Source organism: Stomoxys calcitrans, chromosome 2 (assembly GCF_963082655.1).
Source record: "Stomoxys calcitrans chromosome 2, idStoCalc2.1, whole genome shotgun sequence".
Lineage (NCBI taxonomy): Eukaryota > Metazoa > Arthropoda > Insecta > Diptera > Muscidae > Stomoxys > Stomoxys calcitrans.
Window position 1 is genome coordinate 157,322,537 of NC_081553.1, and position 27,420 is coordinate 157,349,956.

The 27,420-nt window shown below is 37.8% G+C and overlaps 1 protein-coding gene across 2 annotated transcripts in view; it reads left to right on the top strand.

The window, feature by feature from the left end:
* Positions 1-27,420, top strand: part of LOC106092660 (myosin-I heavy chain) — a 306,781-nt gene that overhangs the window by 238,134 nt on the left and 41,227 nt on the right. For both annotated transcript variants that reach the window (XM_059362006.1, XM_059362007.1), the window contains 3 exons: positions 7,912-8,210; positions 12,970-13,302; positions 13,359-13,769. In XM_059362006.1, the coding sequence (XP_059217989.1) occupies positions 7,912-8,210; positions 12,970-13,302; positions 13,359-13,769 (1,043 nt within the window). The remainder of the gene's footprint in view (positions 1-7,911; positions 8,211-12,969; positions 13,303-13,358; positions 13,770-27,420) is intronic.

Here is a 27,420-nt window from a genome sequence, read left to right on the forward strand (position 1 = left end):
TGATATTGGAGCTATATTAAGTTATAGACCGATTCGGACCATAAATGAATGCTGAACATTGTAGAAGTCATTGTGTAATATTCCAATTCATTCTGATAAGAATTGCGCCTTGTAGGAGTTCAAGAAGCAAAATCGGGAGATAGGTTTATATGGGAGCTGTGTCAAGCTATAGATCGATTCAGCCAAATCGGATGAGAATTGCGCCCTCTAGAGGCTCAAGAAGTCAAGATCCCAGATCGGTTTATATGACAGCCATATAAAAACATGGGCCGATTTGAACCATAATTAGCGCAGTTGTTGAGAGTGATACAACACACTACGTGCAAAATTTCAATCGAATCGGACGAGTATTGAGCCCTCTAGAGGCTCAAGAAGTCAAGACCCAAGATCGCTTTATATGGCAGCTATATCAAAACATGGACCGATTTGGCCCATTTACAATCCCAACCGACCTACACTATTAAAAAGTATTTATGCAAAATTTCAAGAGACTAGGTTTACTCCTTCGAAAGTTAGCGTGCTTTCGACAGACAGACAGACGGACGGACAGGGCTGGATCGACTTAAAATGACATGACGATCAAGAATGTATATATTGAATGACGAAATTAGTCATTCCCCATCTATGGTGGGGGTATACTCTGCCACCGTAGCGCAGAGGTTAGCACGTCCGCCTATGGCGCTGAACGTCTGGGTTCGAAACCTAGGGAGACCATCAGAAAAAAAAATTACAGCGGTGGTTTTCCTCTCCTAATGCTGGCGACATTTGTGAGGTACTATGCCATGTAAAACTTCTCTCTAAAGAGATGTCGCACTGCGGCACGCCGTTCGGACTCGGCTATAAAATGAAGCCCCTTATCATTGAGCTTAAAACTTGTATCGGACTGCACTCATTGATATGTGAGAAGTTTGCCCCTGTTCCTTAGTGGAATGTTCATGGGCAAAATTTACATTTGCATTTTGCATCCTATGGTGGAGGTTATAAAAATAATCATACTTCCTTTGCTTTCCAGCTTTCTTCGCTAAATGGTCACATAATATTATGAAAATGATCTTGCTGTAGGGGCTTAGGAAATAAACAGACATTTATTTTTTAACTCAAAATATTAGAAAAACACTGCATCAATATAAATTATCTAAATTATTTCTTATATATAAAAATAAATTTGTGTTTGTTTGTAGGTTTGTTTGTTTGTTTGTATGTTTGTGTGTTCCTTATAGACTCAGAAACGGCTGAACCGATTTTCTTGAAATTTTCAAAGATGGTGCATAATGACCTCGTGGTGAAAATAGGGTACTACATTTTTTGATATCTGAAGGGGGGCGGACCCTCCCCCTTAGCCTAATTTTCAGAAACGGCAGTTCTCGAAGATGGGTGATGCGATTTAACCGAAATTTTGTGTGCTCTCTTATAGTACCCTAAAAATAAAAATTTGGTATCCAAATTTCGGATGGGGTACCTAGGGGAGCTGCCCCACCCTAAAACCTACCAAACATATATTTAGACCAATCACGACAATATGGGACTCAAATATATTTACCGACCATGGCAATATGGGACTCAAATGAAAGATATTTGCGAGTAGAATATGAATCTGATATCCAAATGTGGGACCAAGTTTCTGGGGGTCCACCCCTTCCCCAAAACACCCCACAAACAGGACTTATTTACTAACCATGGGAATATGGGGCTTAAATAAAAGGTATTTGAATGTAGAATTAGAATCTGATATCCAAATATGAGACCAAATGTTTGGGGGCCGCCTCTCCCCGAAAACATCCCCCAACGGGGACAAATTTACGACCATAGCCATATGGGGCTCAAATGAAAGGTCTTTGGGAGTAAAGCACAAATCTGATATCAATATTTGGGAAAGCGTCTATGGGGTCACCCCACCCCCACAACAACACACAAATAGTAAGCATTTGCTGATTATTGCAATATCAGGCTCAAACAAGAGGGTTTTTAGAGTGGAACACAAATCCGATATATATTTTCAAGGCCAACTCACTGAGTGGCCGCCCATCTCCCAAAACACCCCCCAAACCGGTCATGTTTGCCGATTATGGAAATATGGGGCTCAAATCAAAGGTATTTGGGAGTATACCACGTATCTGATATCAACATTAGGGACCAACTGTCTAGGGGACGTCCCACCACTATAACAATCCCCAAATAGGACGAATTTGCTCACCAAGACAATTTGGGTCGTAATTAGAGTGGAACTAAATATTTATAGTTTTTACGTTCAATACCCCAAACCGGACATATTTGCCGACTTCTGCAATAAGGAGTTTAAATGAGATTAGAAAACGAATTTGATATCCAATTTTGAGGGCAATGGCAATATGGGGTTCAAATAAATGATATATAGATATTTGAGAATAGAGTACGTTGCTCATATATTTTCCGGGCTTAGTGTTTGGGGGACCACCCCTAAATCGGGCATATTTACCGACCATGTCAATGTGGAGCTTAAATGAAAGGTATTGGGCGGTAGAGCAAGAATTGATACCCACTTTTGGTACCAATTTTATGGGGATTACCTCTTCCCCAAAATACCCCACAAACAGCAATTTTTTACTGACCATCGCAATATGGGGCTCAAATAAAAGTATTTGGGAGTAGAATACGAATTTGATATCCAAATATAGGACCCTGTATTTAGGGCATCATCCCTTCCCCAAAACACCCCCCCAAAGGGTAAAAATTTTTCGACCATGCCAATATGTGGCTCAAATGAAAGGTATTTGAGATTAGAAAACGAATATGGTAACCTATTTTGGGGCCATGTGTTTGGGGGACGCCACATCGTGTAAACTCCCCTAAACCAATGGCAACATGGGGTTTAAATAAATGTAAACTCCCCTAAACCAAAGGCAATATGGGGTTTAAATAAATGATATTTGAAAGAAGAGCACGATGCTGATATTCTTCAGGGCCAAGTATCTGGGGTTCCACCTCACCCCCGAAAACACACTAAATCAGTTATCAAGAGAATATCGGGCTGAAATAAAGTATTTTTAAAATGGCGTACACCTTACATCCAAACTTAAATTCGTGGACCAATGAAGATCATGTGGGATTCAGATAAAAGCACTTATATTGTTAAACTGTTCAAGCGGTATACTATTTTCGTAGCATGGTATTTCACTAAAAGCTCTTTAATTGTCAAAAATTAATATTCCAAAGAAAATTTTGTTCCATATAAAGTAACAGAAAGCGCAGCGGACCGGGCCCGTGTCAGCTGATATATTATGTAACAAAACCAGTAAGGAAAGGCAAAAGTCTGGCGTTGCCGACTTTATAATACCCTACACCTACCCTATAAATACAAACTGAGAGCTATACCTATTTCTTAAAATCTGTGTATCAAAATTCGAGTAAAGCAAATATGTTCAAAATGTAATAACTACAGTTGACAAGTGACAACAAATTTCCCAAAATCCGACGAACATTTATATGGGAGCTACATCTTCATCTAAATCGATTTTGACCAAACTTCTTAGATATTGTGGTTGTAGCGTTGTGCACAATTTTGGCAATATTGGTTAACAAATGCGCTTGCAGTGGCTTTAGAAGTGAAAATCGGGCGATATACATATACAGCTGCTATATCTAAAACTGAACCAATTTCTATGAAATTCACCAGTAACATTAAGAGTCATAAGAAACTCCTTCCTGCCAAATTTCGAGAGAATCGATTTCGACCAAACTTTATAGATATTGTGGTAGTCGTTGAGGAAAGCGTTGTACAAAGTTTTGGCAAGTTTGGTCATTAAATTCGTTGCAGTGGTTCTAGGAATGCATATATGGCAGCTATATCTAAATCTGAACCGATTTCAACCGAACTTATACATATTGTGGAAGTCATTGAGGATATATATAAATGAGAGCTATATCTAAATCTGGACCGATTTCTATGAAATTCACCAGTAATTTCGAGAGTCAAGAAAATATCCTTCCTACTAAATTTCGAGAGAATCGGTTAACAAATGATCATTTTATTGCATTATTTTATTGCATTATTACTGCAAATCGGACGAACATTTGGAAGCTATATCCAAATCGGAACCAATTTTTTCCAATTTCAATAGGCTTCGTCTCTAGGCCGAAAAACATGCCCGTTCCAAATTTGAAGACGATCGGATGAAAATTGTGACCTGTAGTTTGTACACAAATTAATATGGACAGACAGACAGACGGACATGGCTAAATCGAATTAGAAAGTGATTCTGTTTCGATCGGTATACTTATCGATGGGTCTATCTCCCTTCCTTTTGGGTGTTAGAAACAAATGTACTAATGGTTTTTGAAAATTGATTTTTCTCATATACCAAGAATTAATTTCTACTTTATATTAGCTTCTTACTCCACTTTTTAATACCTTTCATTTGATATCGGCATTGTCCCAAATGGTAAATATACCCTGCTGTGGGGTTTTGGGTGGAGTCCCCTCAGACACCAAAGAATAAGTTTTTATGGCAGATTTGAACTCTACTTTTAAATACCTTTTTTTTTGATATATTGCCGCAAGCAATGAAGGTGTCCTATTGGTGGGCTTTTTGGGGGTTGGGACCTCCCGAACACTTAAGGTGAAATTTTTATACCAAGTTCGTACTCTACTCTTAAATACTTTATTTGATGCCCTTATTGTCCCAATCGGTAAACATGCCCGTTCGGATGGGTTTTGGAATGGGGCGTTCTCCCAGATTATTTGACCCCAACATTTTATATTAATTACGTGTTTTGGGGTACCATAAGGTGGAATACAAAATTACGCTTAAATCGGTGCACCCAACTCCGAGATTAGGAGTGTTTGAAAATGGGGGTATGGGGCCCCCTTCGGATACAAAAAAATTTAGTACCCTATTTTCGCCGGGGGCTCATCTGTGAAAATTTTATGAAAATTGGTTCAGCCGTTTCTGAGTCTATACGGAACAGACACACTAACAAAGAAAGCGCAACAATTTAATTTTTATATAATAGATAAAACCAGCAAGAAAGGCTAAGAAGAAGAAGATTGGTTAATAAATGCGCTTCCAGTGGCTCTAGGAGTGAAAATCAGGCGATATATATACCACCAACAATGTCGAGTGTCAAAAGAAAATCCTTCCAAAATTTCGATAGAATCCATTTACAGATCACCATGTTATTAGTCCAAATCGGACGAATAATACATTCAAATCTGAACCGATTTTTTTCAATTTCAATAGGCTTCGTCTTGTTTAGTTTTGTAAACAATTGTAGAACAAAATTTATTTCTCGCAGGCTCCGAAATCTAGTACAAATATACCAAAATGTAAATGCAACGAAAACAAAAGAAATAAAAGGACAATGGTTTAGTTTTAAATTGGCAATAAAATTTAGGGACAACCGTTAGCTTTGTTTAATAAACCTCGAAGGGCTGTATGTTGTAAACGAACGATAACAAATTAGGTTAGGTTAAAGAAAATCTAAGTTAGGAATTCTATGTTCTATATTCCTAAATACCGGTGTATATAAGCCGCGAAAGCTGGGCCATAACATAGGAAATGCTCCAACGTCTCATTATCGTTGTTTCACAGTGTTACATGCGTGTTCCAAGTTTATTGACGGCAGTCCTCTGGCCTTCACTGTAAGTAATTAGGCGATGGAAAAAGGTGGCGGGTGAAGCATTAGAGAAATGGCTAGTTACTCGTTAGAATCTGACATTTCAACTACAGTGCAACTTTACTCAAAGGAAGCAGAAAGATTTTAACGAGAATTTCAATCAAGATAGGGTCAATAAACCTAATGGATCAAACAAATATACGAAATTAAATCCAAATGTCTTAAAAAACTATACAACAATAGTCTAGCTTTACGCTTTCAACCGCTATCGTGATTTCCACTGACGGACGGACATGGCAAGATCGACTGAGGATTTTGAGAAGATCAAGAAAATATTTAATTTATGGGGTCGCAGATCAATATGTCGAGATGTTACAAACGGTATGACTAGTTTAGTAAACCCCCATCATATGGTGGTGGGTATAATAAGGTTTAAAGTGATAAAGGTTTTTGTTAGAAATAATTGGTATTATTTGGACAGTTTTGCTTGAACTTATAATAAATAATGTCTGTATGGTAAACAAAGTTCCAATGTATTTCACAAAAGAAAATACTGTGTATCTCTTTAAAGCTTGTTGCTTTTTGCGTCGATAATAACATCTCTTGATTTAAATCGAGCTTTCTTAGAGATCACACTATAAGAGTTGGTTAAGATGGGTTCTCATCTGACGAATACAGATTAACCGCATGAGTACAACAAGGCTCTGTCCTTTCTCCCTCTTCATTTCTTATTATTTTTTCCTCGGATTGTTAACTTTCCTCTGTTTTGGACTGCCTGGTCATAATACGGTCCTGCAGTCGAAGATCCGGGCGATCACGGAATGCATGAAGTGGTGTGGTGCTAACGCGAGGACGTCGAGTGTGAACATCATTACCGGCAGTAAAATTTCCTTTAGGACAATAACAACCATACGGTCACGAACAGTCTTACAGTGTAAGAAGGGGATTAACGCCTTCTCTGAAGATGGCAAAATCCACATCGTTTGGGTGTCGTGCAATAACGGAGTAAGGGGAAGTAAGAAGGAGGTCGGTATAGCTATTGGTATCATAATGGGATACATGGGACTACGAGCTCACTTATGTAAAATCGGTGCGGCAAGTGATAGCATGACTAGGGCATGCGTGGAAGATGATGAGACGTTGGAGCATTTCCTTTCTCATTGCCCTGCTTTCGCTTCTAACAGATACCGGCACTTAGGTGAAGACACAATACCAGACATGAACCAGCTTAGGGGGGTGTAATAAAAATAATAAGAAGCACTGAATTCCTAACTTTAAATTTCCTTTTTGAGGTTACTTTATAGTTTTAGAGCGCCCAACAAGCTGATTACTGGCTTAGGTGTTTGTCCATAGTGGCATGGGACGAATTAATATATGCACCCTAACCTAACTATCCTCTTCAACGCAATGATCTGAGTATATAGAGGTAATATATTTCGTGTTGGTTGGCTTAAAAAAAAAAACAAAACAAAAATTAACTTTGCCTTAATAGGCAAAAAACTTAATTTAGGCATGACATAATTTCCGAAAGATGCACAGAAACATTTCTATGCCGTGGGAGTAATGTAAATAGTTGAGTAGAAATAAATTCTGCCACTACAACACACAAACACATCCAGTGGTATTTATATCAAAGAGCAGCTTTCGCAATGATTCGATATTACTATTGGGTTGCCCAAAAAGTAATTGCGGATTTTTTAAAAGAAAGTAAATGCATTTTTAATAAATCTTAGAATGAACTTTAATCAAATATACTTTTTTTACACTTTTTTTCTAAAGCAAGCTAAAAGTAACAGCTGATAACTGACAGAAGAAAGAATGCAATTACAGAGTCACAAGCTGAGAAAAAATTTGTCAACGCCGACTATATGAAAAATCCGCAATTACTTTTTGGGCAACCCAATACAACGTACCAACGTTCGGCACTTAAAGCCTTCACACCTTAAATGTCCGACAATGGTCCTCCTTAATCACGCAATGGTTGGTGTTGTTGCATCTTCTGACTTTAAAAAAAAATTCTTCGATCATTGAGCTCGTCTCGAAATAGAAAAAAAATAGTTTTAGAAACATTTTTGACATTGCGAGGCTTAAATCAACTTTTCGTTGTCTGAAAACCGCAGAACATTTTTGCTGTTGCGAGTGTCCTTCAAAGTGTTTGCCATCTAAAAAGGGTAGAAAATGTTAGCTGTTTTAGCAAAAAATTGCTGCCGTCCCAATTTTGAAGATTTTCTCTTGTTTCAACAAACATTTCTGCTGTTTTATTTACGAAGTGTAATATGCATGCTTTATCAACATCGGATGAATTATTTTTTCTTACAGGTGATGCCATACAAACGGCGGAAGACGAACATATCACAATAATTCAGTCAATCATGAATAAATGCATGAGAAAAGAGTCGCTGACAAATGAATTATACTTACAACTTATTAAGCAAACCACTAACCATCCAGACCCTAACTCAAGGAGCAACTTAAAGTACTGGTCATTACTTTCTCTAGCATGCAGTTTTGTTTTACCATCAATTAAATCAATCAGAAAGTATTTAATAAGCCATTTAAAGCGATATGCTTGTATGTATGGAACAGAAGAGGGAAAATTCGCACGCTTTGCAGAAAAGGTAAATTACTCAAAGTTAATTCAAATAAATTTTCAAGTTAATCCAAATGAATTTGTTTTGCGAGTGCAATGTTAAAGCCGACATTTAAATTTGTAAATTATTTTATTTCATAATTGACTAGCTAAACCGGGCCCGCTCCACTGCACGTTGTTTCGCACTCGTATACCTTTTATGTGAGCCCTATAATGCCATGGTCGATAAATGATTCCTTTTTGGGGTTTGATGGCCATCCAGACCTTTGGCCCTAAAATAGATATCAAATTCATGTTCTACAAACAAATACCTTGCATTTGATCCCATATAGGCATGGTCGCTAAATACGTCAGATTTCCGGGGTGAAGCGGCGCTCTATTACACTTGGCCCACAATTGGATATCAGAGTCATTTTCTGCTCTCAATGACCTTTTTTTGGGTCCCATAGTATCATGGTGGGGCTGCCGACTTAGCCCAAATTTGGATACTAAATTTTTATTTTTATGATCCTACAAGAATGTAAACAAAATTTCGCTGGAATTGCCCGAACTATCACCGAGTTCTAGATTGAGATTTTGAAAATTAGGGTAAGGGCTGGCGAACTACTGTATTTCCATCTATGACGCTGAACGCCTGGGTTCGATGGCGATGACATTAGAATATATTTTGTTAGGGCCGTCCCCTCTGAAATGGCTGCAATACTTATAAGTTATCAGACCATGTAATATGTTTTGTAAAAGAAGGTGATGCCCAGCGGCACAGCATTCGAACATGGTCAGAAAAAGAGATCCCTTATTGTGGAGCTAAAACTTGAAACTGACAAAACTGATTGATATATGCGATATATCCCTGCTGTGACTAAGGAGTCAGCAAATATGCAATATATTTACATAAATAGAATCACTAATACTTTGATGGAACTTCATACTCTACTCTTAAATTACTTCCATTTGAAGTCCCCTATTAGCTTGATGGAAAAACAGGTCTGCTCATCAAAGGTTTGTTGGTATGACGCCTTATATATATATTTGGCCCCAAATTAACACGATAGGTTCTAACTTTACTTTTAAATAACTTTCATTCAAATCACACAGTATCCTGGTGGCTGAATATGATTGATCGAGTCTTTTGGGGTGAGATGACCCCTGAATATATATATCATCACATAGCCCACTCCCAAATACCTTTCATTCACCTTGTGGTTGGCGTTGATCAAGTCTCCGTGACGAGTTTGGCTAAGACCAAATGAATGGCGCACTACGGGAGCAAGACTGTCTTTTTCAAGATTGGGAAGACTAGGATAGGCAAAAATCCTCATATTGAGACGCCAGGCCCTGCAGTGGCAGGTGGCTCAATTCCGCCCAACAAACAGAGGGCTGACGTCGAGATAATCACCGTCTCTTTCAATATTGGGAAGACTAGGATAAGCAAAGACCCTAATACTAAAATATCAATCTGTGCAGTAGCGTGAGACCCTACACAGCCTAACAAACAGGGACCCGACAATGGAACCATTGCTGACTTTATAAAAATTCGGAACACTACAATCGGCAATGAACCTAATACGATGACATCAGGTAGTGTAGTGATAGGAAAGTCAATGCAGTCTAAAGAACAGGGAGCAGACGATGAGATCAATAGCCACTCCCAAGATGCCCATCTACTGGAGGACCAATGATTGTGGTAAATCAGATAAACCTCCACCGGACCGAGACTGCTACACTCGCTCTGATGGAAAAAATCAGCAAGGACAAGAATCATATTGCCTTAATTCTGAAGCCATGAACGACCCGGAACAAAGTTTCTGGATTGAATCATATCAACTACGAATTATTCTATACTAACATTGGTACTCGGCCAAGGACCTGCGATATGTGTCATAAAAATTTGAATTATATATTTGCCCCAGAGTTGTCAACGTCGGATGCAACAATGGTGAGACAGGGAGACGGTGGAGCATACCTGGCATCACTTTATCTGCCTTTCGACTCTCCGACATCGCCACCCACTTCGGAGCTGCAACCGCTGGTGAGGAAAGCAAAACAGATAGGAAACGAGGAACAAATAGGGTGCGACGCGAACTCTTACACTTAATATTGGTAGGAGGTATTGGAAGTGACAATATGTTCGGAATATCTAATCGATGAAGTTTAGGATTAGAGTGTCTCCATGGAACACTCTTTCATTGGCCATCGTGACATTAGGTTAAGAAAAGCAAGCTCAGCGCCGAATCCGATAAGACTCCGGGATAAGTTGAAAACCAACTGGACAAAATTCGGAAGGCTACTCAGAAGAAGATTTGGGTAGGTTAATTTAGATTTAGATTTAGCGTTAATGACACCGCCAAGATAAAAAAGATTCTCTCAAAAACCCATGTCCAAACTGAAACTTTAGTAGACGACATGGGAGTGAGAGCAGAGACAACAGAGGACATGTTGAGGCTTCCGATGAGAACCCACCCGAAAAAGGCAAATTATGTGATACCAAAAGCATACATAACTATAAGCCTTACGTCCTTTCTACTCAAAACCACGGAACGCATTGCGGACACCATGATAAAGAGCAGGACATCCAGCGATATAAAAACAGAATGCTTATGTCAAGGGAAGGTCGGTGGAAACTGCCCTACACGAGGTCGACCATAAAATAGAAAAATCCTTCGATGCCAAAACGTACATACTGGCGGTATTCATTGTCATCGCGGGGGATTTTAACAATGTACAGACCGACACATTGATCCAATCCTTAGACCAGTACCGGGTGGACCCGATCCTTAGAGACTAGATAAACCATATGCTAAGGAACAGGTGGATGAATTGTATGTCCCATGGCATATATATAAGGGAGAAAGTGGCTCAAGGCACGCCACAGGGGGACATTTTATCGCCACTCCTATGGGTGACCTATTACGGATGCTGACTGAAGAGGAATTTTAACCCGTCTGCTACCCAGACGATATTATAGTATTTCTAAAGGGTAAGGATCCGAACCAGCTATGCAGAAGTGCCGAAAGGATCTTGCACATGGCATATGACTGGGCTAGACCCAGGAGTCTCAATGTTAACCCAGAGAAGACTGAAATATGCCTGTTCACGAAGAAGACGAAGGTGGGCCAAATTAATGTTTCACTTTTCCTCTACGAAATGAATCTGACAAGGTCAAATACTTAGGTATGATCTGGGACAGGAAACTGAATTGGAAGTGTCACATTCAGAAGCGTACTGAGAAGGCTCACAGATTTTGGGCACAATGGAACCGTAGGCTAGAAATGAGGCCTGATTCCGAGGATATTCCACTAGCGTGATTAGACCAATACTAGCTTTTGCCTCAGTATTTGGCGGACTGGCAAGGAGAAAAAGTGCATCATAAAGGCCATACAACAGGTTCCGAAAACATGATGTCTTGGCATAGGCGGAGGGATGAGGACCACGCCCACTAGGCCACAGGAGACTATTCTAGATATCCGACCCATTGACATACAGACAAAGTGTGAGGCAGCCACTGCGGCTATGACTTATGACGATGGGAAAATGGCTTGAGGATGGGAGCAGCTCGGATGCCTAAGATAAACCTTGAGGTTGAGTGCGAGGCATTGCTGGCAGCGGCACAGTCTTGGATTGACGGAACACTAGTATTGCCTTCTGGAAGATCATGTTACACGGATGGATGAAAGCTAGAGGACAAAGTAGGCCTGGGAGTTTACATTCAGAACCCAGGGATTGAGATCTGTTTAAGACTGCCTCACCATAATACGGTCTTACGGGCGGAGATCCGGTCGATCCCGGAATGCGTGAGGTGATGTGGTGCTAACGCGAGGACGTCGAGTGTGAACATCTTTATAGACAGTAACTGCTATTGTCCGATGATGGGGACGAAGAAGATGGAACCAGTCCCTGATGATGGTATATGATGTTTACCTCCTAATCAGAAAGTGGTCCACGTAGCTGTAACCCGACTGATGAACAACCACAACTTAAGACCCGATGCGACACCCTGATAAGGTGTATGCATCCGCTACTCTGCGCAATTTGGCTCTGCATGTACATACGACATTGGACAACCTTTCCCATCACTAAATGAAAGAAACTTGTAACTTCTTTAGCGCACAGGCGTGGCAAAATGGCTGCTCGAAACTTCGTGAATTGATAGCAGTATTGTACTGACAACTAACCTTTGGTACATGATTTTTGAAGAACGCATACCCGATGATTGGAACCCCAGCATACTAAGAACCGTACACAAGAAAAGAGACAAAACTGAATGTGCCATCTTCAGTGGAATAAATCTCCTCCCCATCGCATACAAGATACTCTAGAGCGTACTGTGTAAAAGCTTTGAACCTATAGTCTATGAGATAATTGGGCCCTATCAATGCGGCTTTAGACCTGATAAATCCACTCTAGACCATATATAAACACTGCGCCAAATCCTGGGAAAGAACCGAAAAGGACAAATTAACACCTACCATCTCTTTGTCGCTTTTGATACTCCTTTATGTTCAAAGGTATCCCTGCAAAATTAAAAAGACTGCTGGATGACACTTGCTGATACACATTCCTCAGTAAGAATAGGAAAGAATTTCTCCGAACCATTCTATAGCAAACGAGGTTTCAGACAGGGAGACAGCCTATCGGGTGGTCTCTTTAATATTCTGCTGGAGGCGATAATACGAGATTCTCTCAAATAAGCCTACTTTAACGCTTGTTTAAGTTTTGTGAAAATGGGCATAAGTTATTTGAATTTGTGTTCATACTTTTAATGATGATATTTTTTTTATATATTTCAGTGTTTTTTTAAAACGCAGGGCACGAGGAGACGCCAATGGCCCCCTAGTCGAGAGGAAATACTGTGCACCATTAATCGCCGACCATGTTGTGCCAAAATTTTTTTCATGGACGGACAATTTTATTCCGTTGAATTTCAGCCTTGTTCAACTGCATTAGAAGTAATGGAAATAATAAAAAAGAAAATTGGACTTCATGATAATTCAACTGGCTATGCGATTTACGAAGTTATTGGAGGCACGGAGAGAAGTTTACTTTTCGAAGAAAAAATTACAGATGTTTTGTCAAAATGGGAAAACTATAGAGGGGCTGCGCATCAAGCTGCTGTTACAACGGTAGTGTATTCACTTGATTAAATTATTTTAGTTAATTTATATAATATTCTTTTCAGTCAAGTACTGTCTCAAACAAAATTGTACAACAGCACTATTTGTTGTTCAAGAAACATTTGTTCCTCGATAACTACATAAACTTAGATGATCCTGTGGAAAAGGAATTATTGTATCATCAGGTTTTACATTCCCTGCGAAGTGAGAGGTTCCCTATTACAGAAATGGAAGCAATTATGTTAACTGCACTTCAAGGGCAGTTGGAACTAGGCGACTATTGTGACAAAATGATTGACTATGAACACATTGGAAGTCATTGCTTACCTACTAGATTTGTCCCAAATTTACCTCACAACGCTGTGGCTATACACCATCAAAGTTTACGCGGTATGCCGTCATCGGAAGCCAAAAAGCTATTTTTAAATTTGGTCAAAAGTTGGCCTCTTCACAGAGCGACCATATTTGACGTGATGGTAAGTTTTGCACATACATACATATGTACATACACTTACGTTAGACACACTTTTATGTTTAAATTATGACAGCAAAAAATTTAAATTTTAAACACAGAAAATAAAAGTAAAAGCTCCGATTGCGAAATTAGTATTGGGTTGCGCAAAAAGTAATTGCGGATTTTTCATATAGTCGGCGTTGACAAATTTTTTCAATGGCCGGTGACTCTGTAATTGCATTTTTTCTTCTGTCAGTTATCAGCTGTTACTTTTAGCTAGCTTTAGAAAAAAAGTGCGCGAAATTTTGTTTACATTTGTTTGTTTGGCGTCAATTTTAATATGGGTACCACATGTATTGAAAGAAATTCATTTAACAAACCGAATCAACGCTTGTGATATGCACCTTAAACGAGTTACGATAGCACAATCCCAACCTTAATAACATTTCCTAATCCACCTACGTTATAATATTTCCAAATAAATTTCATATAAGAACATGTAGGTCACTTCATTTCATTTCATTCCATTTCAACACCTGGTTGCTACATTTAAGAACACACAAACATACATACATACGTAAAAGCTCACACAGTCATCCAGGTGCATCTTTTTGCAACAGTTTTCTCACAGTCATTTTACATACATACATACAAGCTGACACAGTCATTCAACTGCATCTTTAGCAATAGTTTTCTCACAGTCATTTTTGTTAAGCTAAGCTATTCTGTAATTTCTATTGTTAAGTTATTGGTACTTGTGAAAAAATTTGAATAAAGAAAATGACTCCCGTTCTGACAACCAACTAGTGAAGTTGTTATTAATTAACTGGCGCAGTCGAAAAAAAGTTGAGTGCATATCAACTTCGCTCCCGCTTTCAAAATCTATTAAAGCATATAATAGAAGGAAGCAAATCTATTACGGAATATAATAGAAAAATAAATATTAGTGCTAAGTGAATTATAATAACAAAAAAAAAAAGATTCTATATTTATCAAAAAATTAATAAGTGAAAAAAAATAAAACAAAAGACAAAACGAATAGTAAAGTATTAAAAAACATTCAATCTATAAAAAACCAGCTTATAAGTGACACATTAAAAGAAAAGACAACGAGAATATCAAACTACTCAATAACCAACAAAGGAAAAGAAATAAAAACAAAGGAAAATAATTATAGAAACTGTCAAAAAATTTTTTTAACAATCAAGCAGTGATTCAAATAAAACACAAGTAAAACACCACTACCTCTCCTTCGAGAGTCACCAGTGACAATAAATCTCCTTAGGAAGATCGCCCAAATAATTTCTCTGCTAAAATCAACGAATTGAATATTTCGTCTACCTCCCTTAAGGCGGAACATCATAAACGTCCCGAATTGCAACCTTTGAATCTGAAGAAGTCCATAGAACCTACACCACCCTCGCATATCTCCGCTTCGCATAACAGCAAAAGTACCAATAGTCAGAGCAGCAGCACCCTTAACAACTCGAACAACAAAACAGCCACTACAACATCAACAACAACGCTGGACATGGAACTACTTCTAGTAATAATAGGGTAAATAGATATAATCTAATTATTAAGCACACATAAACATAAATAAATATTAAATATATGAGAAAAGCAAACCGTTCAAAACCATATTCAAAAATATTCAGACACCTTGTACCAATACCAGAACACGTAGAAATGTCCTTAAATAACCTACCCCCAACTAACCATCTTGAAAATACCAATGTTCAGTCATCAGGACAAACAAGACCCTCATTAATCCTTGATTCCCTGAAGATTCCAGACATAGTCAAAGACCTCCCCGTTTTTGATGGAAATCCAAGATGCTTACACGAATTTCTTACTAATGTTGAAGAAATTCTAGGCCTACTTGTCGAGATTGACGGTACGAACTACGCCAAAATTATTCTTAGGGCAATTCGAAATAAGATAGTGGGACCAGCAAATGAGATACTAAATATTTATGGCACACCATTAATATGGGAAAATATTAAATCCAACCTAATACTTCACTACTCCGATAAACGAAATGAGACTTCATTAATCCGAGACTTGCACAATCTACGACAGACAAATCAAACCGTTCAGGAGTTTTATAGTTCAATCATAGAGATTCTATCAACCATAAACAATAATATTATGATTCACGAGACAAATTCAAGTGTGATAGAAGCGAAACAGAAACTATTTGCGGAAATGTGTTTAAACACCTTCCTGTCAGGACTAAAGGAGCCTTTAGGTTCGAGTATTAGATCCATGAGACCTAATACGATGGCAGAGGCACTTTCATTTTGCATAAACGAACAGAATATGTTCTATGTAAAGAAACAGTCAAATTACACAAATTTTCTGCCACGACAGGACAATAGAAATTTTTTCCCCACACAACCATATAATTCAAGATTTAGAAATGGTTTCATCCCACAGGTTGCAAGGCAGACTTATCCCATGACACCTTTCACATTTAGCATTCCTGGAAATCAGAATCAACCAAGATTTAGTCCGAATCCTCAAACTAATAGGGCAAATATTTTCGGACAAAATAGACCCTCTATCCCCTTTGCCCAACGGAATTACTCTCCTGACGGACAGAACATACAGACTTCCAACAACCCCAATAACTTGAATACTCAGAGAAATCGGCAAAACATATTACCACCCCCGGAACCCATGGACATTAGTTCGGGCTACACTCACCTGAGAAGACCTACGAGTACACAAGTCCGTAGAAATATGACCCAGCCACAGAATTTGCATAATATAAATTTTTCGAACCCACCGTACACATATTTAGATGATTACTACCAAGAAGACATTGCTTGTATCCAGGGAAATGACTATAGTCAAGAACCTATAGAACCTTTAGGGCATAGCGTTGAGGAAAGTCATTTCGACAACGAGATTGACGACTCGGAAAATTTTCAGTCGAGAGCCTCGCAGGACCAACTGGATACTTAGACGTAAATGTACACGGACAGACCTTACCCTTCATTGAGATATCCTCTCCTTTCGATAGACCATTAAAATTTTTAATCGATACAGGTGCTTCGGCATCATTCATAAACCCAGAAATTGTTAATCCAAACGAATGTGAGACTTGTGCTCCTATTATTATGACAACGTCCCTCGTCAGTCACACCTTGGATAGGAAAATTAAATTACCAATGTTTTTAGAATTCAGAACCGAAGGTGAAATAGAATTTTACGTGTTCAAATTTCACAATTATTTCGATGGATTAATTGGAGTAGATATTTTAAATAGGTTGAAAGCTAAAGTAGATTTTGGTAGGAAATCCCTGATCACCAACTCTATCGAAATCCCATTTAAATTTAGACCAAACTTTTCATCAGGGAAATTCCATATTCCGCCATGTTCGAAACTTGTCATTAAATGCCCAGTAGATACCAAAAACGGCGACTTTTTTATGAGAAAAACGTTTTTGGAACCCGACTTATTTATTTCTGAAGGTATTTACTTCTCGAGAGAATGGCACAGTTTCGTCGAAATTGTGAACAACTCGGACAAGGAAAAAATTCTATGCATTGAACAACCGATAAAGACAATCCCATATGCGAAGGCGGATTTCATTGAAGTTAACAACTTCAATATAGATGCGGGAACCCCGAACCTCACTAATAACGTATGGAAATCCATTCGGATGAACCATCTAAATGTTGAGGAAAGGAAGGCTTTAATAAACCTCGGCAAAAATTTCGAAGATATATTCTTCAAGGAAGGCGAAACCCTTACCTTCTCTAACCAAATCAAACACCGAGTAAAGACGTCGGATGACATACCAATATTCACTAAATCTTATAGATATCCTTATATACATAAGGAAGAAGTAAGATGTCAAATCGATAAGATGCTACGACAGGGTATTATTAAACCGAGTTTCTCCCCCTGGAGTGCTCCCGTGTGGATAGTCCCTAAAAAGAAGGACGCCAGTGGCATCCAGAAATGGAGACTTGTGATCGATTATAGGAAGTTAAACGAAAAAACTATATGCGACAAATATCCAATACCCAATATTACGGATATATTGGATAAATTGGGAAGAAGCATGTATTTTTCGACACTTGACCTGGCAAGCGGCTTCCACCAGATTGAAATGGACCCAAGAGATGTTTGTAAAACGGCATTTTCTGTTGATGGAGGTCATTTTGAATTCGTACGAATGCCCTTTGGCTTGAAGAATGCCCCATCAACATTCCAACGGGTCATGGATAATGTCTTGAAGGACCTAATTGGAACAGTTTGCTTAGTCTACTTGGACGACATAATTGTTTACTCTACCTCATTGCAAGAACACACGGAGAATTTGAAGAAAGTTTTCGAGCGACTCAGAGAGTCAAACTTGAAAATTCAGTTAGATAAATCCGAGTTCCTATGCAAAGAGTGTGCATTTTTGGGACATATTGTTTCCACAGAGGGTATTAAGCCAAATCCCGAAAAAATTAAGGCTATACGGAAATTTCCTATCCCCAAAACACAAAGGGAGATCAAGTCCTTTTTAGGGTTATTGGGATACTACCGGAAATTTATTCAGAATTTTTCGAATATTACGAAACCTTTTACTGAATGTCTGAAGAAAGGTCGGAGAATACGTTTCGACGAACGGTATGTAAAGGCATTTGAGACCTGCAAGGACCTTTTAACTAATGACCCGATTCTTCAATACCCAGATTTTTCAAAACCTTTCAATCTCACTACGGATGCTAGCGACTTTGCTCTTGGAGCGATTCTTTCCCAAGGAACAATTGGGGCGGACAAACCGATATGCTATGCTAGCAGGACATTGACCGACACTGAACTTAACTATTCCACTATAGAAAAGGAACTGTTGGCCATTGTCTGGGCGACGAAGTATTTTCGGCCCTACCTATTCGGCCGAAAATTCAAGATTATAACAGACCACAGGCCACTGACCTGGATTATGAGTCTGAAAGAGCCGAATTCGAAACTAGTTAGGTGGAGGTTGAAACTAGAGGAATTTGATTATGAGATAGCATATAAGAAAGGGAAACTTAATACAAACGCTGATGCGTTGAGCCGCATCAAGATAGACAATTGTGAGATTTCGAAGACCAGCGAAATTGGCATCAATTTACTTGAAAATGTTACGGATGGATCGACGATTCATTCTGCGGACGAGAATTTTGACGATGGGATCCCCATATCGGAGCGACCCATTAACGAGTTCAACATCCAAATTATACTCCAAATACGTGACAGGGCACCTGCCATGGTGCTGGAGACTATATTCAAGAATAAGATGAGGAAGACAATTAGTAGACCGGAATATAACGAGACTACCATGACAGAGATCTTCAGACAACACATACCTTCGAAGAAGCTATGTGCTATAATGTCTGACGACGAGAATTTTAGGATACTTCAAAGCACATATTCAAAATTTTTCTCCAATAACAAACTTTTCAAACTAGTGAGATGTAAAGTCATGCTAACCGATATTAAAGATATCGCCGAACAGGATAGACTTATTAGTGAGTACCACGTCAATCACAACCATAGGGGCATACAAGAATCATACGAACACCTTAAACGGGAATACTTTTTCCCATATATGAAAAACAAAATTGCAAGTTACATAAACCTTTGTGAGACTTGTCAAACACTTAAATATGATAGAAGACCACCGAAGCCGAAATTTGAAAAACCCGAAACTCCGAGTAGCCCTTTGGATATAATCCACATAGATGTCTACTGCATAAATAAGCGAAATATCTTGACGTTCATAGATAAGTTTTCGAAATACGCAGCAGCATACTCCTTAGATTCAAGAAATAGTCTATCCATTTTAAAGAGTATAAAACACTTTACTAGCCTGCACGGCATACCCCGAAAAATCATCTGCGATCAAGGCACAGAATTCAGCGCCTCTATTATAAAAGATTTTTGCAAAATGAACAACATAGAAATTCATTATACATCGTTTCAACAAAGCACTGGTAATTCCCCGGTAGAAAGACTGCATTCGACAATAACGGAAACATACAGGATCATCTTACAGAAATATAAAAATTCCGAACTCCCATTGGACCACGACGAAATTCTAGCAGAAGTCATAATGACATATAACAACTCCATTCACTCATCGACTAAATTGACCCCTTTTGAACTATTTTATGGTAGGACTCAAAGTTTCGAAAAGAATTTAACTTATAACACCGAACACGATTACCTACGAAGGTTACAAGATTTTCAGAATCATCTATACACAATGGTAAAAGAAAAGTTGTCAAAGGATACAGAGAAAAGAATCGACAAATTAAACGTCAATAGAGACACACCTGACAATTTTATTCAAGACGAAAATATTTACAGAAAAGAATGTAGACGCAATAAAATAACCCCGAGGTTCTCGAAACGCTTAGTAAAACAGGACGGAAAAGTAACCCTACTTACTTCCAATAATCAAAAGTTACATAAATCCAAAATAAAAAGGAAACGTAAAAACTATACCTAATTTTCTTTTTAGATTAGCTTGGACGCAAGCTCATATAAGAATAGTCAATGTGGGAGAAGGACAAGGCATCATTCCTCTGAAACTGGGAAGAGGCAAAATTATAACAGACTACAATCATTTAATACATATAGTAAACCTGGAAGCCTACGCTAATAACTTAATACAATTAGAGAAGACAATAGATCACTTTAACACAACCAAATTTTCGGAAACTGCACTAAAAACTACTAAATTGAAATTAAAAGAATTATCAACGAAACTACATATATTAACACCGAAATATAGGCAAAAAAGAGGACTTGTAAATGTTTTGGGATCTGCTATTAAAGTAATAACGGGAAATATGGATAATGAAGATGCCGAGAGATTGAACAAGGATATAGACAACTTACTAACAAGTAATAACCGTATTAATAACACACTTACCCAACAACTAATTTTAAACACCAACATGATAACCAGATTCGAAAATATTACTAATTACATCAACAATGAACAAATAGCTATAACAAAGTCAATAAGAAATATTCAAGATCAGACCCAAAACTCCCTCAACCCAACAATAAATACTCTAATGCAAATTCAACAACTAAACCAACTAAACTACAATATTGACATACTAACTCAACACCTTAACAATGTGGCTGAAGCACTAGTACTATCTAAGTTAAATATTATTCCTAAATTGATTCTAGACCCATTAGAGCTAACTGCAATTTATAAGACCTTATACAATGCAACACATATACAATCCTCAGAACACTTATACGAACTATTAGAACTGAATGCGTATTATAACAACACGAACATAATATTTAATATAAAAATCCCTATTTTGTGCAACAGTGTCTTTGATTTTTTCCATGTTATACCAATACCATTTAATAAGACTTTAGAAATCATAAGCGAAAAATATGTACTAGCAAATAAAAATGAACTTGTTATGATTAAAATTAGATGTAAAGAAATAGAAAAGGAATTTTACTGTAATGAAAATAACGCATTAAAATCACATATAAATACGAATTGTATAAAGGATATCATGTATAAAAACCAAACAGCATCATGCCATTTAAAAGATATAGGACAAAAAATAGACATTATACGTCCAGAGAATGATTATTTGATACTTGTAAACCCCCCAACACAACAAATATATACACATTGCAATAACCTCACTCAAACCTACACAATAAATTCTTCATCATTAATCTATTTTACAAATTGTAAAATTGCCATCAATGATATATGGTATAACAATGAGAACGACATTTTCTGGGACAACGGCAAGCTATTTGAAATGCCACCCAGCTTTAATAACAACATTGTTATTCTTTCGAAACAAGAAGAAATAACAATTCCCAAATTAAACGAATATAGATTTCAAAACACAGAATTAATACAAAATTTGGAAAAAAGCTCTACAAAAAATTTTAAATTGACATATACAGCATTCAGCTCACTAACTGTTCTAACTATCATACTAGTTATCATCATTATCTTGAAGAAATCAACTTCAATTATTTATTCATTAGAGCAACGAATTAATGAAGTTCCGGCCACAAATTGCCCCAAGCCCTTATGGCCCTCACTTCATTTTAGGGAGGGAGGAGTTACGATAGCACAATCCCAACCTTAATAACATTTCCTAATCCACCTACGTTATAATATTTCCAAATAAATTTCATATAAGAACATGTAGGTCACTTCATTTCATTTCATTCCATTTCAACACCTGGTTGCTACATTTAAGAACACACAAACATACATACATACGTAAAAGCTCACACAGTCATCCAGGTGCATCTTTTTGCAACAGTTTTCTCACAGTCATTTTACATACATACATACAAGCTGACACAGTCATTCAACTGCATCTTTAGCAATAGTTTTCTCACAGTCATTTTTGTTAAGCTAAGCTATTCTGTAATTTCTATTGTTAAGTTATTGGTACTTGTGAAAAAATTTGAATAAAGAAAATGACTCCCGTTCTGACAACCAACTAGTGAAGTTGTTATTAATTAACTAACGCAATGAATTCGATCCGTTTTTAAAACGAATCATAACTGGAGATGAAAAATGGATTATTTACAACAACTTTAGTCGAAAACGATCATGGTCCAAGCATGGTGAACCAGCTCAAACCACTTCAAAGGCTGATATCCGCCAAAAGAAGGTTATGCTGTCTGTTTGGTGGGATTGGAAGGGTGTGGTATATTTTGAGCTGCTTCCAAGAACCCAAACGATTAATTCGGATGTTTACTGTCAACAATTGGACAAATTGAATACAGCCATCAAGGAGAAGCGACCAGAATTGGTCAATCGTAAAGGTGTCATATTCCACCAGGACAACGCTAGACCGCACACATCTTTGGTCACTCGCCAAAAACTGAGTGAGCTTGGCTGGGAACTTTTGATGCATCCACCATATAGCCCTGACCTTGCACCATCAGACTACCATTTATTTCGATCTTTGCAGAACTCCTTGAATGGTAAAACTTTCGGCAATGATGAGGCTATAAAATCGCACTTGGTTCAGTTTTTTGCAGATAAAGGCCAGAAGTTCTATGAACGTGGAATACTAAATTTGCCAGGAAGATGGCTAAAGGTTATCGAACAAAATGTCAATTATATATTTGATTAAAGTTCATTCTAAGTTTTATTAAAAATGCATTTACTTTCTTTTAAAAAATCCGCAATTACTTTTTGGGCAACCCAATAGATACGTTTTTTTAATAAAATCGCTTGTCCAAATTAATGATAAAATTCTTCTTTCTTGGAAGCCTTTATTTTGCAGACAGTGTTTTATAACAGCATTTCGTTTTAACACCTCGAAATCTATATACATACATAAAAATGAATTTGTGTTTGTTTGTATGTATGTTTGTTTGTTTGTTTGTGGGTTTGTAAATTTGTTTGTTCCGTATAGACTCAAAAACGGCTGAACCGATTTCTTTGAAATTTTTTACAGATTGTGGGGACAATAGGATATATAATTTTTTGATATCGCATTGGGGGCGGACCCTCCCCCTTACCCCAAAAGTACAAGCCAAAAATAAAAGTGGACCGATAGGGACAATATGGGACTTAAATGAAAGGTATTCCAGAGTAGAGTACAAATTCCATATTAAAAAATGGGTCCAAGTAATTGGGGGGCCGCCACGACCCCAAAAACCCCCCAAAATAGGTTTATTGGACGATAATGACAAAATGGGGCTCGAATGAAAGGTATTCGAGAGTAGATTACGAATATGGGCTTTGTAATTTGTTGATGTTCGAAGGGGGCAAATCCTCCCCCGTTAAAACAAAAACGCCACCCAAAATCAAAAGTTTACCGATAGGGACAGTATGGGTATCAAATAAAAGATATTGGAGAGTAGAAAACGAATGTGGTATAAAAATCTTGGGTTCAAGTATCCAAGGGGTAGCCCAAGCCCGAAAACTGATCCAAATAGACATATTGGACGTATATATCAATATAGGACTCAAATGAAAGGTATGCGGGAGTAGACTACGAATATGACATAAAAAACGAGGTCCAAGTAATTAATAGTCGCCCTATCTCCGATAAGCTCCCCAAATGGGAATACTACTCAATCATAGCTTGCCAAGACTTTAAATCGAAATATCGGTCTACACGGCAGCTATATCCAAATCTCAACCGATTTGGGCCAAGTTGGAGAAAAATATCGAAGAGCCTAACGCAAAGCACTGTTCCAAATTTCGGCGAAATCGGACAATAAATGCGCCGTTTATGGGCCCAAAACCTTAAAACCAGAAATCAATCTATATGGCAGCTTTATTCAAATCTGGACCGATCTGGGCCAAATTGAAGAAGGACGTCGAAGAGCCTAACTTAACTCACTGTATCAAACTTAACTCACTGGACAATAAATGCGCCTTTTATAGACCCAAAACCTAAAACCGAGATACCGGTCTATATGGCAGCTTCCAAATCTGGACCGATCTGTGCGATATTGCAGAAGAATGTCAAGGGGCTTAATTTAACTCATTGTGTCAAATTTCGGCGACATCGGACAATAAATGCGCCTTTTATGGGCCCAAAACCTTAAGTCGAGAAATCGGTCTATATGGCAGCTATATCCAAATCTGAACCGATCAAGGCCAAATTAACGAAAGAAAGTCGAAGGGCCCAATACAACTCACTGTCCCAAATTTCAGCTAAATCGGATATTAAATGTGGCTTTTATGGGCCTAAGGTCCTAAATCGGAGGATCGGTCTATATGGGAGCTATAGCCAAATCTGGACCGATCTGAGCCAAATTGGCGAAGGATTTTGAAGGGCCTAACAAAACTCCCTGACTCGAATTTCAGCAAAATCGGAATATAAATGTGGCTTTTATGGGCCTAAGACCCTAAATCGCAGATCAGTCTATATGGGGGCTATATCAAGATATAGTCCGATATAGCCCATCTTCGAACTTAACCTGCTTATGGACAAAAAAAAAAGAATCTGTGCAAATTTTCAACTCAATATCTCTATTTTTTAAGATTGTAGCGTGATTTTAACAACTTAACCTGCTTAAGGACAAAAAAAAAAAAAAAGAATCTGTGCAAAGTTTCAGCTCAATATCTCTATTTTTAAAGATTGTAGCGTGATTTTAACAGACAGACGGACGTACGGGCATGTCTATATCGTCTTAGATTTTTACGCTGATCAAGAATATATATACTTTATAGGGTCGGAAATGGATATTTCGATATGTTGCAAACGGAATGACAAAATGAATATACCCCCATCCTTTGGTGGTGGGTATAAAAAGAGACTAAATGATGACTATTTAATAGGTAGTCATATGGTATGCACTTAGTGCACTAACATTTAAATTAGCGTCATCTGGCAGTCTTCAACTGAAATTGCTTGATCCAATTGGATTTAGTTGATCCAATTGAAAACATTCCAACATGAACAGAGAGAGGCCAGAGTGGTACAAATTAATCACCAGCATGTATCTTTGTTATGACAACCTATCGGTCCTTTGAATAAAGAAAAATAAAATACAGGAATATATGAAGGTTCTAAAATAAAAAAATTTGATATAAAATTCTGGGGTTGGATGCCTAGGAGAGCCGCCCACCACCAAAACCCGGCAAACGGATTTATAGACCAACCACTACAATATGGGACTCAAATAAAAGGTATTTGAAAGTAGAAACCGAATCTGATATCCAATTGAGGAACTAAGCGTTTCGTGGGTCACCCCACCACTACAAAACCCCTCAAATCGGTCATATTTATCGACCATGGCAATATGGATCTTAAATCTTCAAGGTCTGAGGGAATAGAGCACGAAATTGACTTTCACTTTTGGGGCCAAGTGTCTGGGGGTCCACCACACCCCAAGAACTGACCATTGCAATGTGGGGTTTAAATAAGAGGTACTTGAGTGTAGAAAAATCCATAGGAAAATTGGAAGACATTTTCAACTACAATTACGCAGAAATGATCAAATTTAGAGTACTCCTCTCCAACATAACATAATCGGGCGCAGCAAAGCGGGCCGGACTCAGCTAGTAGTGATATATATGTATCTATATTAAGTTGATGACTTTTTGGGGTTTAAATGACCTTTTAATGACTGTAATAAAATTTATTCCATTTAAATATTGAAAAAGTTGCGCACAAATCGCTTTGAAATTAAATTTTTCTGATTTTTTAATCGTTTTGTGCGTGAGGTTTTTTTCGAATCGCCTTATATTTCAGATTTTCTCTAACCTTAAATAAAATCTTATCATAATATAATACAGGGAAACTATGTTGAGTAATAGTCATAACCCTAATAAGTATTCCACAATTATTCTTTGCAAGGTGCATTTATAAGATGGCCGCATCGGCAAATTGCTACAACAAAGCATCTTTTTTGAGAATTTGATATGTCAAAATTCGTTTCGCCGTGACATTTAAAATTTTGGGTAAATTTGCTTCGACCAATCAGAGCAAAAGTAAATCAGTAAGTAAAAACAAATTTGAAAAAGTACAAAATTCCACTTAAATTGTTTCCACCAGTTTATTGTAGAGGTAGATAGCTACCAAGTGAAGGTGACCAAAAGGCTCAAATAGGAAGATTGTGACTGGAGACCAATCAGGTTTATTGAAGAGGACAGTTAAAGATTCTTGGCTACGAGGATGAAGTTGTCATTATGGTGTGTGCTCGTGCGCCAATACTGGCCAATGGGCTTGATGTATCCCCCGAAATATAAAGTTTGTTCTATTCACCAATATGAGATAACTGAGTGTATTTACAGGGGATCTCTCCTAGATGGTGTGCAGCTATCGTTCTCATTGCAATGTCAGAACTTTGACGTCGCGCTGAACAAATTACTGACTTACGTTTGATTTGTGGGGATGAGGAGGAGTTATAGGCGGTTTAGCACCTATTGTGGTACTGCCCCGAAATTGCTAGGATTATGGCTAACAAGCACCTTTTTATACCCTACACCACTACTGTGGTAAAGGGTATTATAACTTAATGAATTAGTTTGTAACACCCAAAAGGAAGAGAGGTAGGCCCATTGATAAGTATACCGATCCATTCAGAATCACTTTCTGATTCGATTTAGCTATGTCCGTCTGTCTATCTGTCCGTATGTCTGTCTGTCCGTATGTCTGTCTGTCTGTCCGTCTGTCCATGTTAATTTGTGTACAAACTACAAGTCGCAATTTCCATTCGATCGTCTTCAAATTTGGTATGGGCGTGTCTTTGGCCCTATTGAAATTGGTAGAAATCGGTTCAGATTTGGATATAGCTCCCATATATATGTTCGTCCGATTTGCAGTAATAATGAAATAAAATGGTCATTTGTTACCCGATTCTCTCGATTCAAGGGCTGTAGGAAGGATTTTCTAATGACTCTCGACATTTCTGGTTAATTTCATGGAAATCGGTTTAGTATTAGCTCCCATATATTGGGTTGTCCAAAAAGTAATTGTCGGTAATATAGTAGTAATATAGTCGGCGTTGACAAATTTTTTCAACGGCTTGTGACTCTATAATTGCATTTTTTCTTCTGTCAGTTATCAGCTGTTACTTTTAACTTGCTTTAGAAAAAAAGTGCGCGAAATTTTGTTTACATTTGTTTGTTTGGCGTCAATTTTAATATGGGTACCACATGTATTGAAAGAAATTCATTTAACAAACCGAATCAACG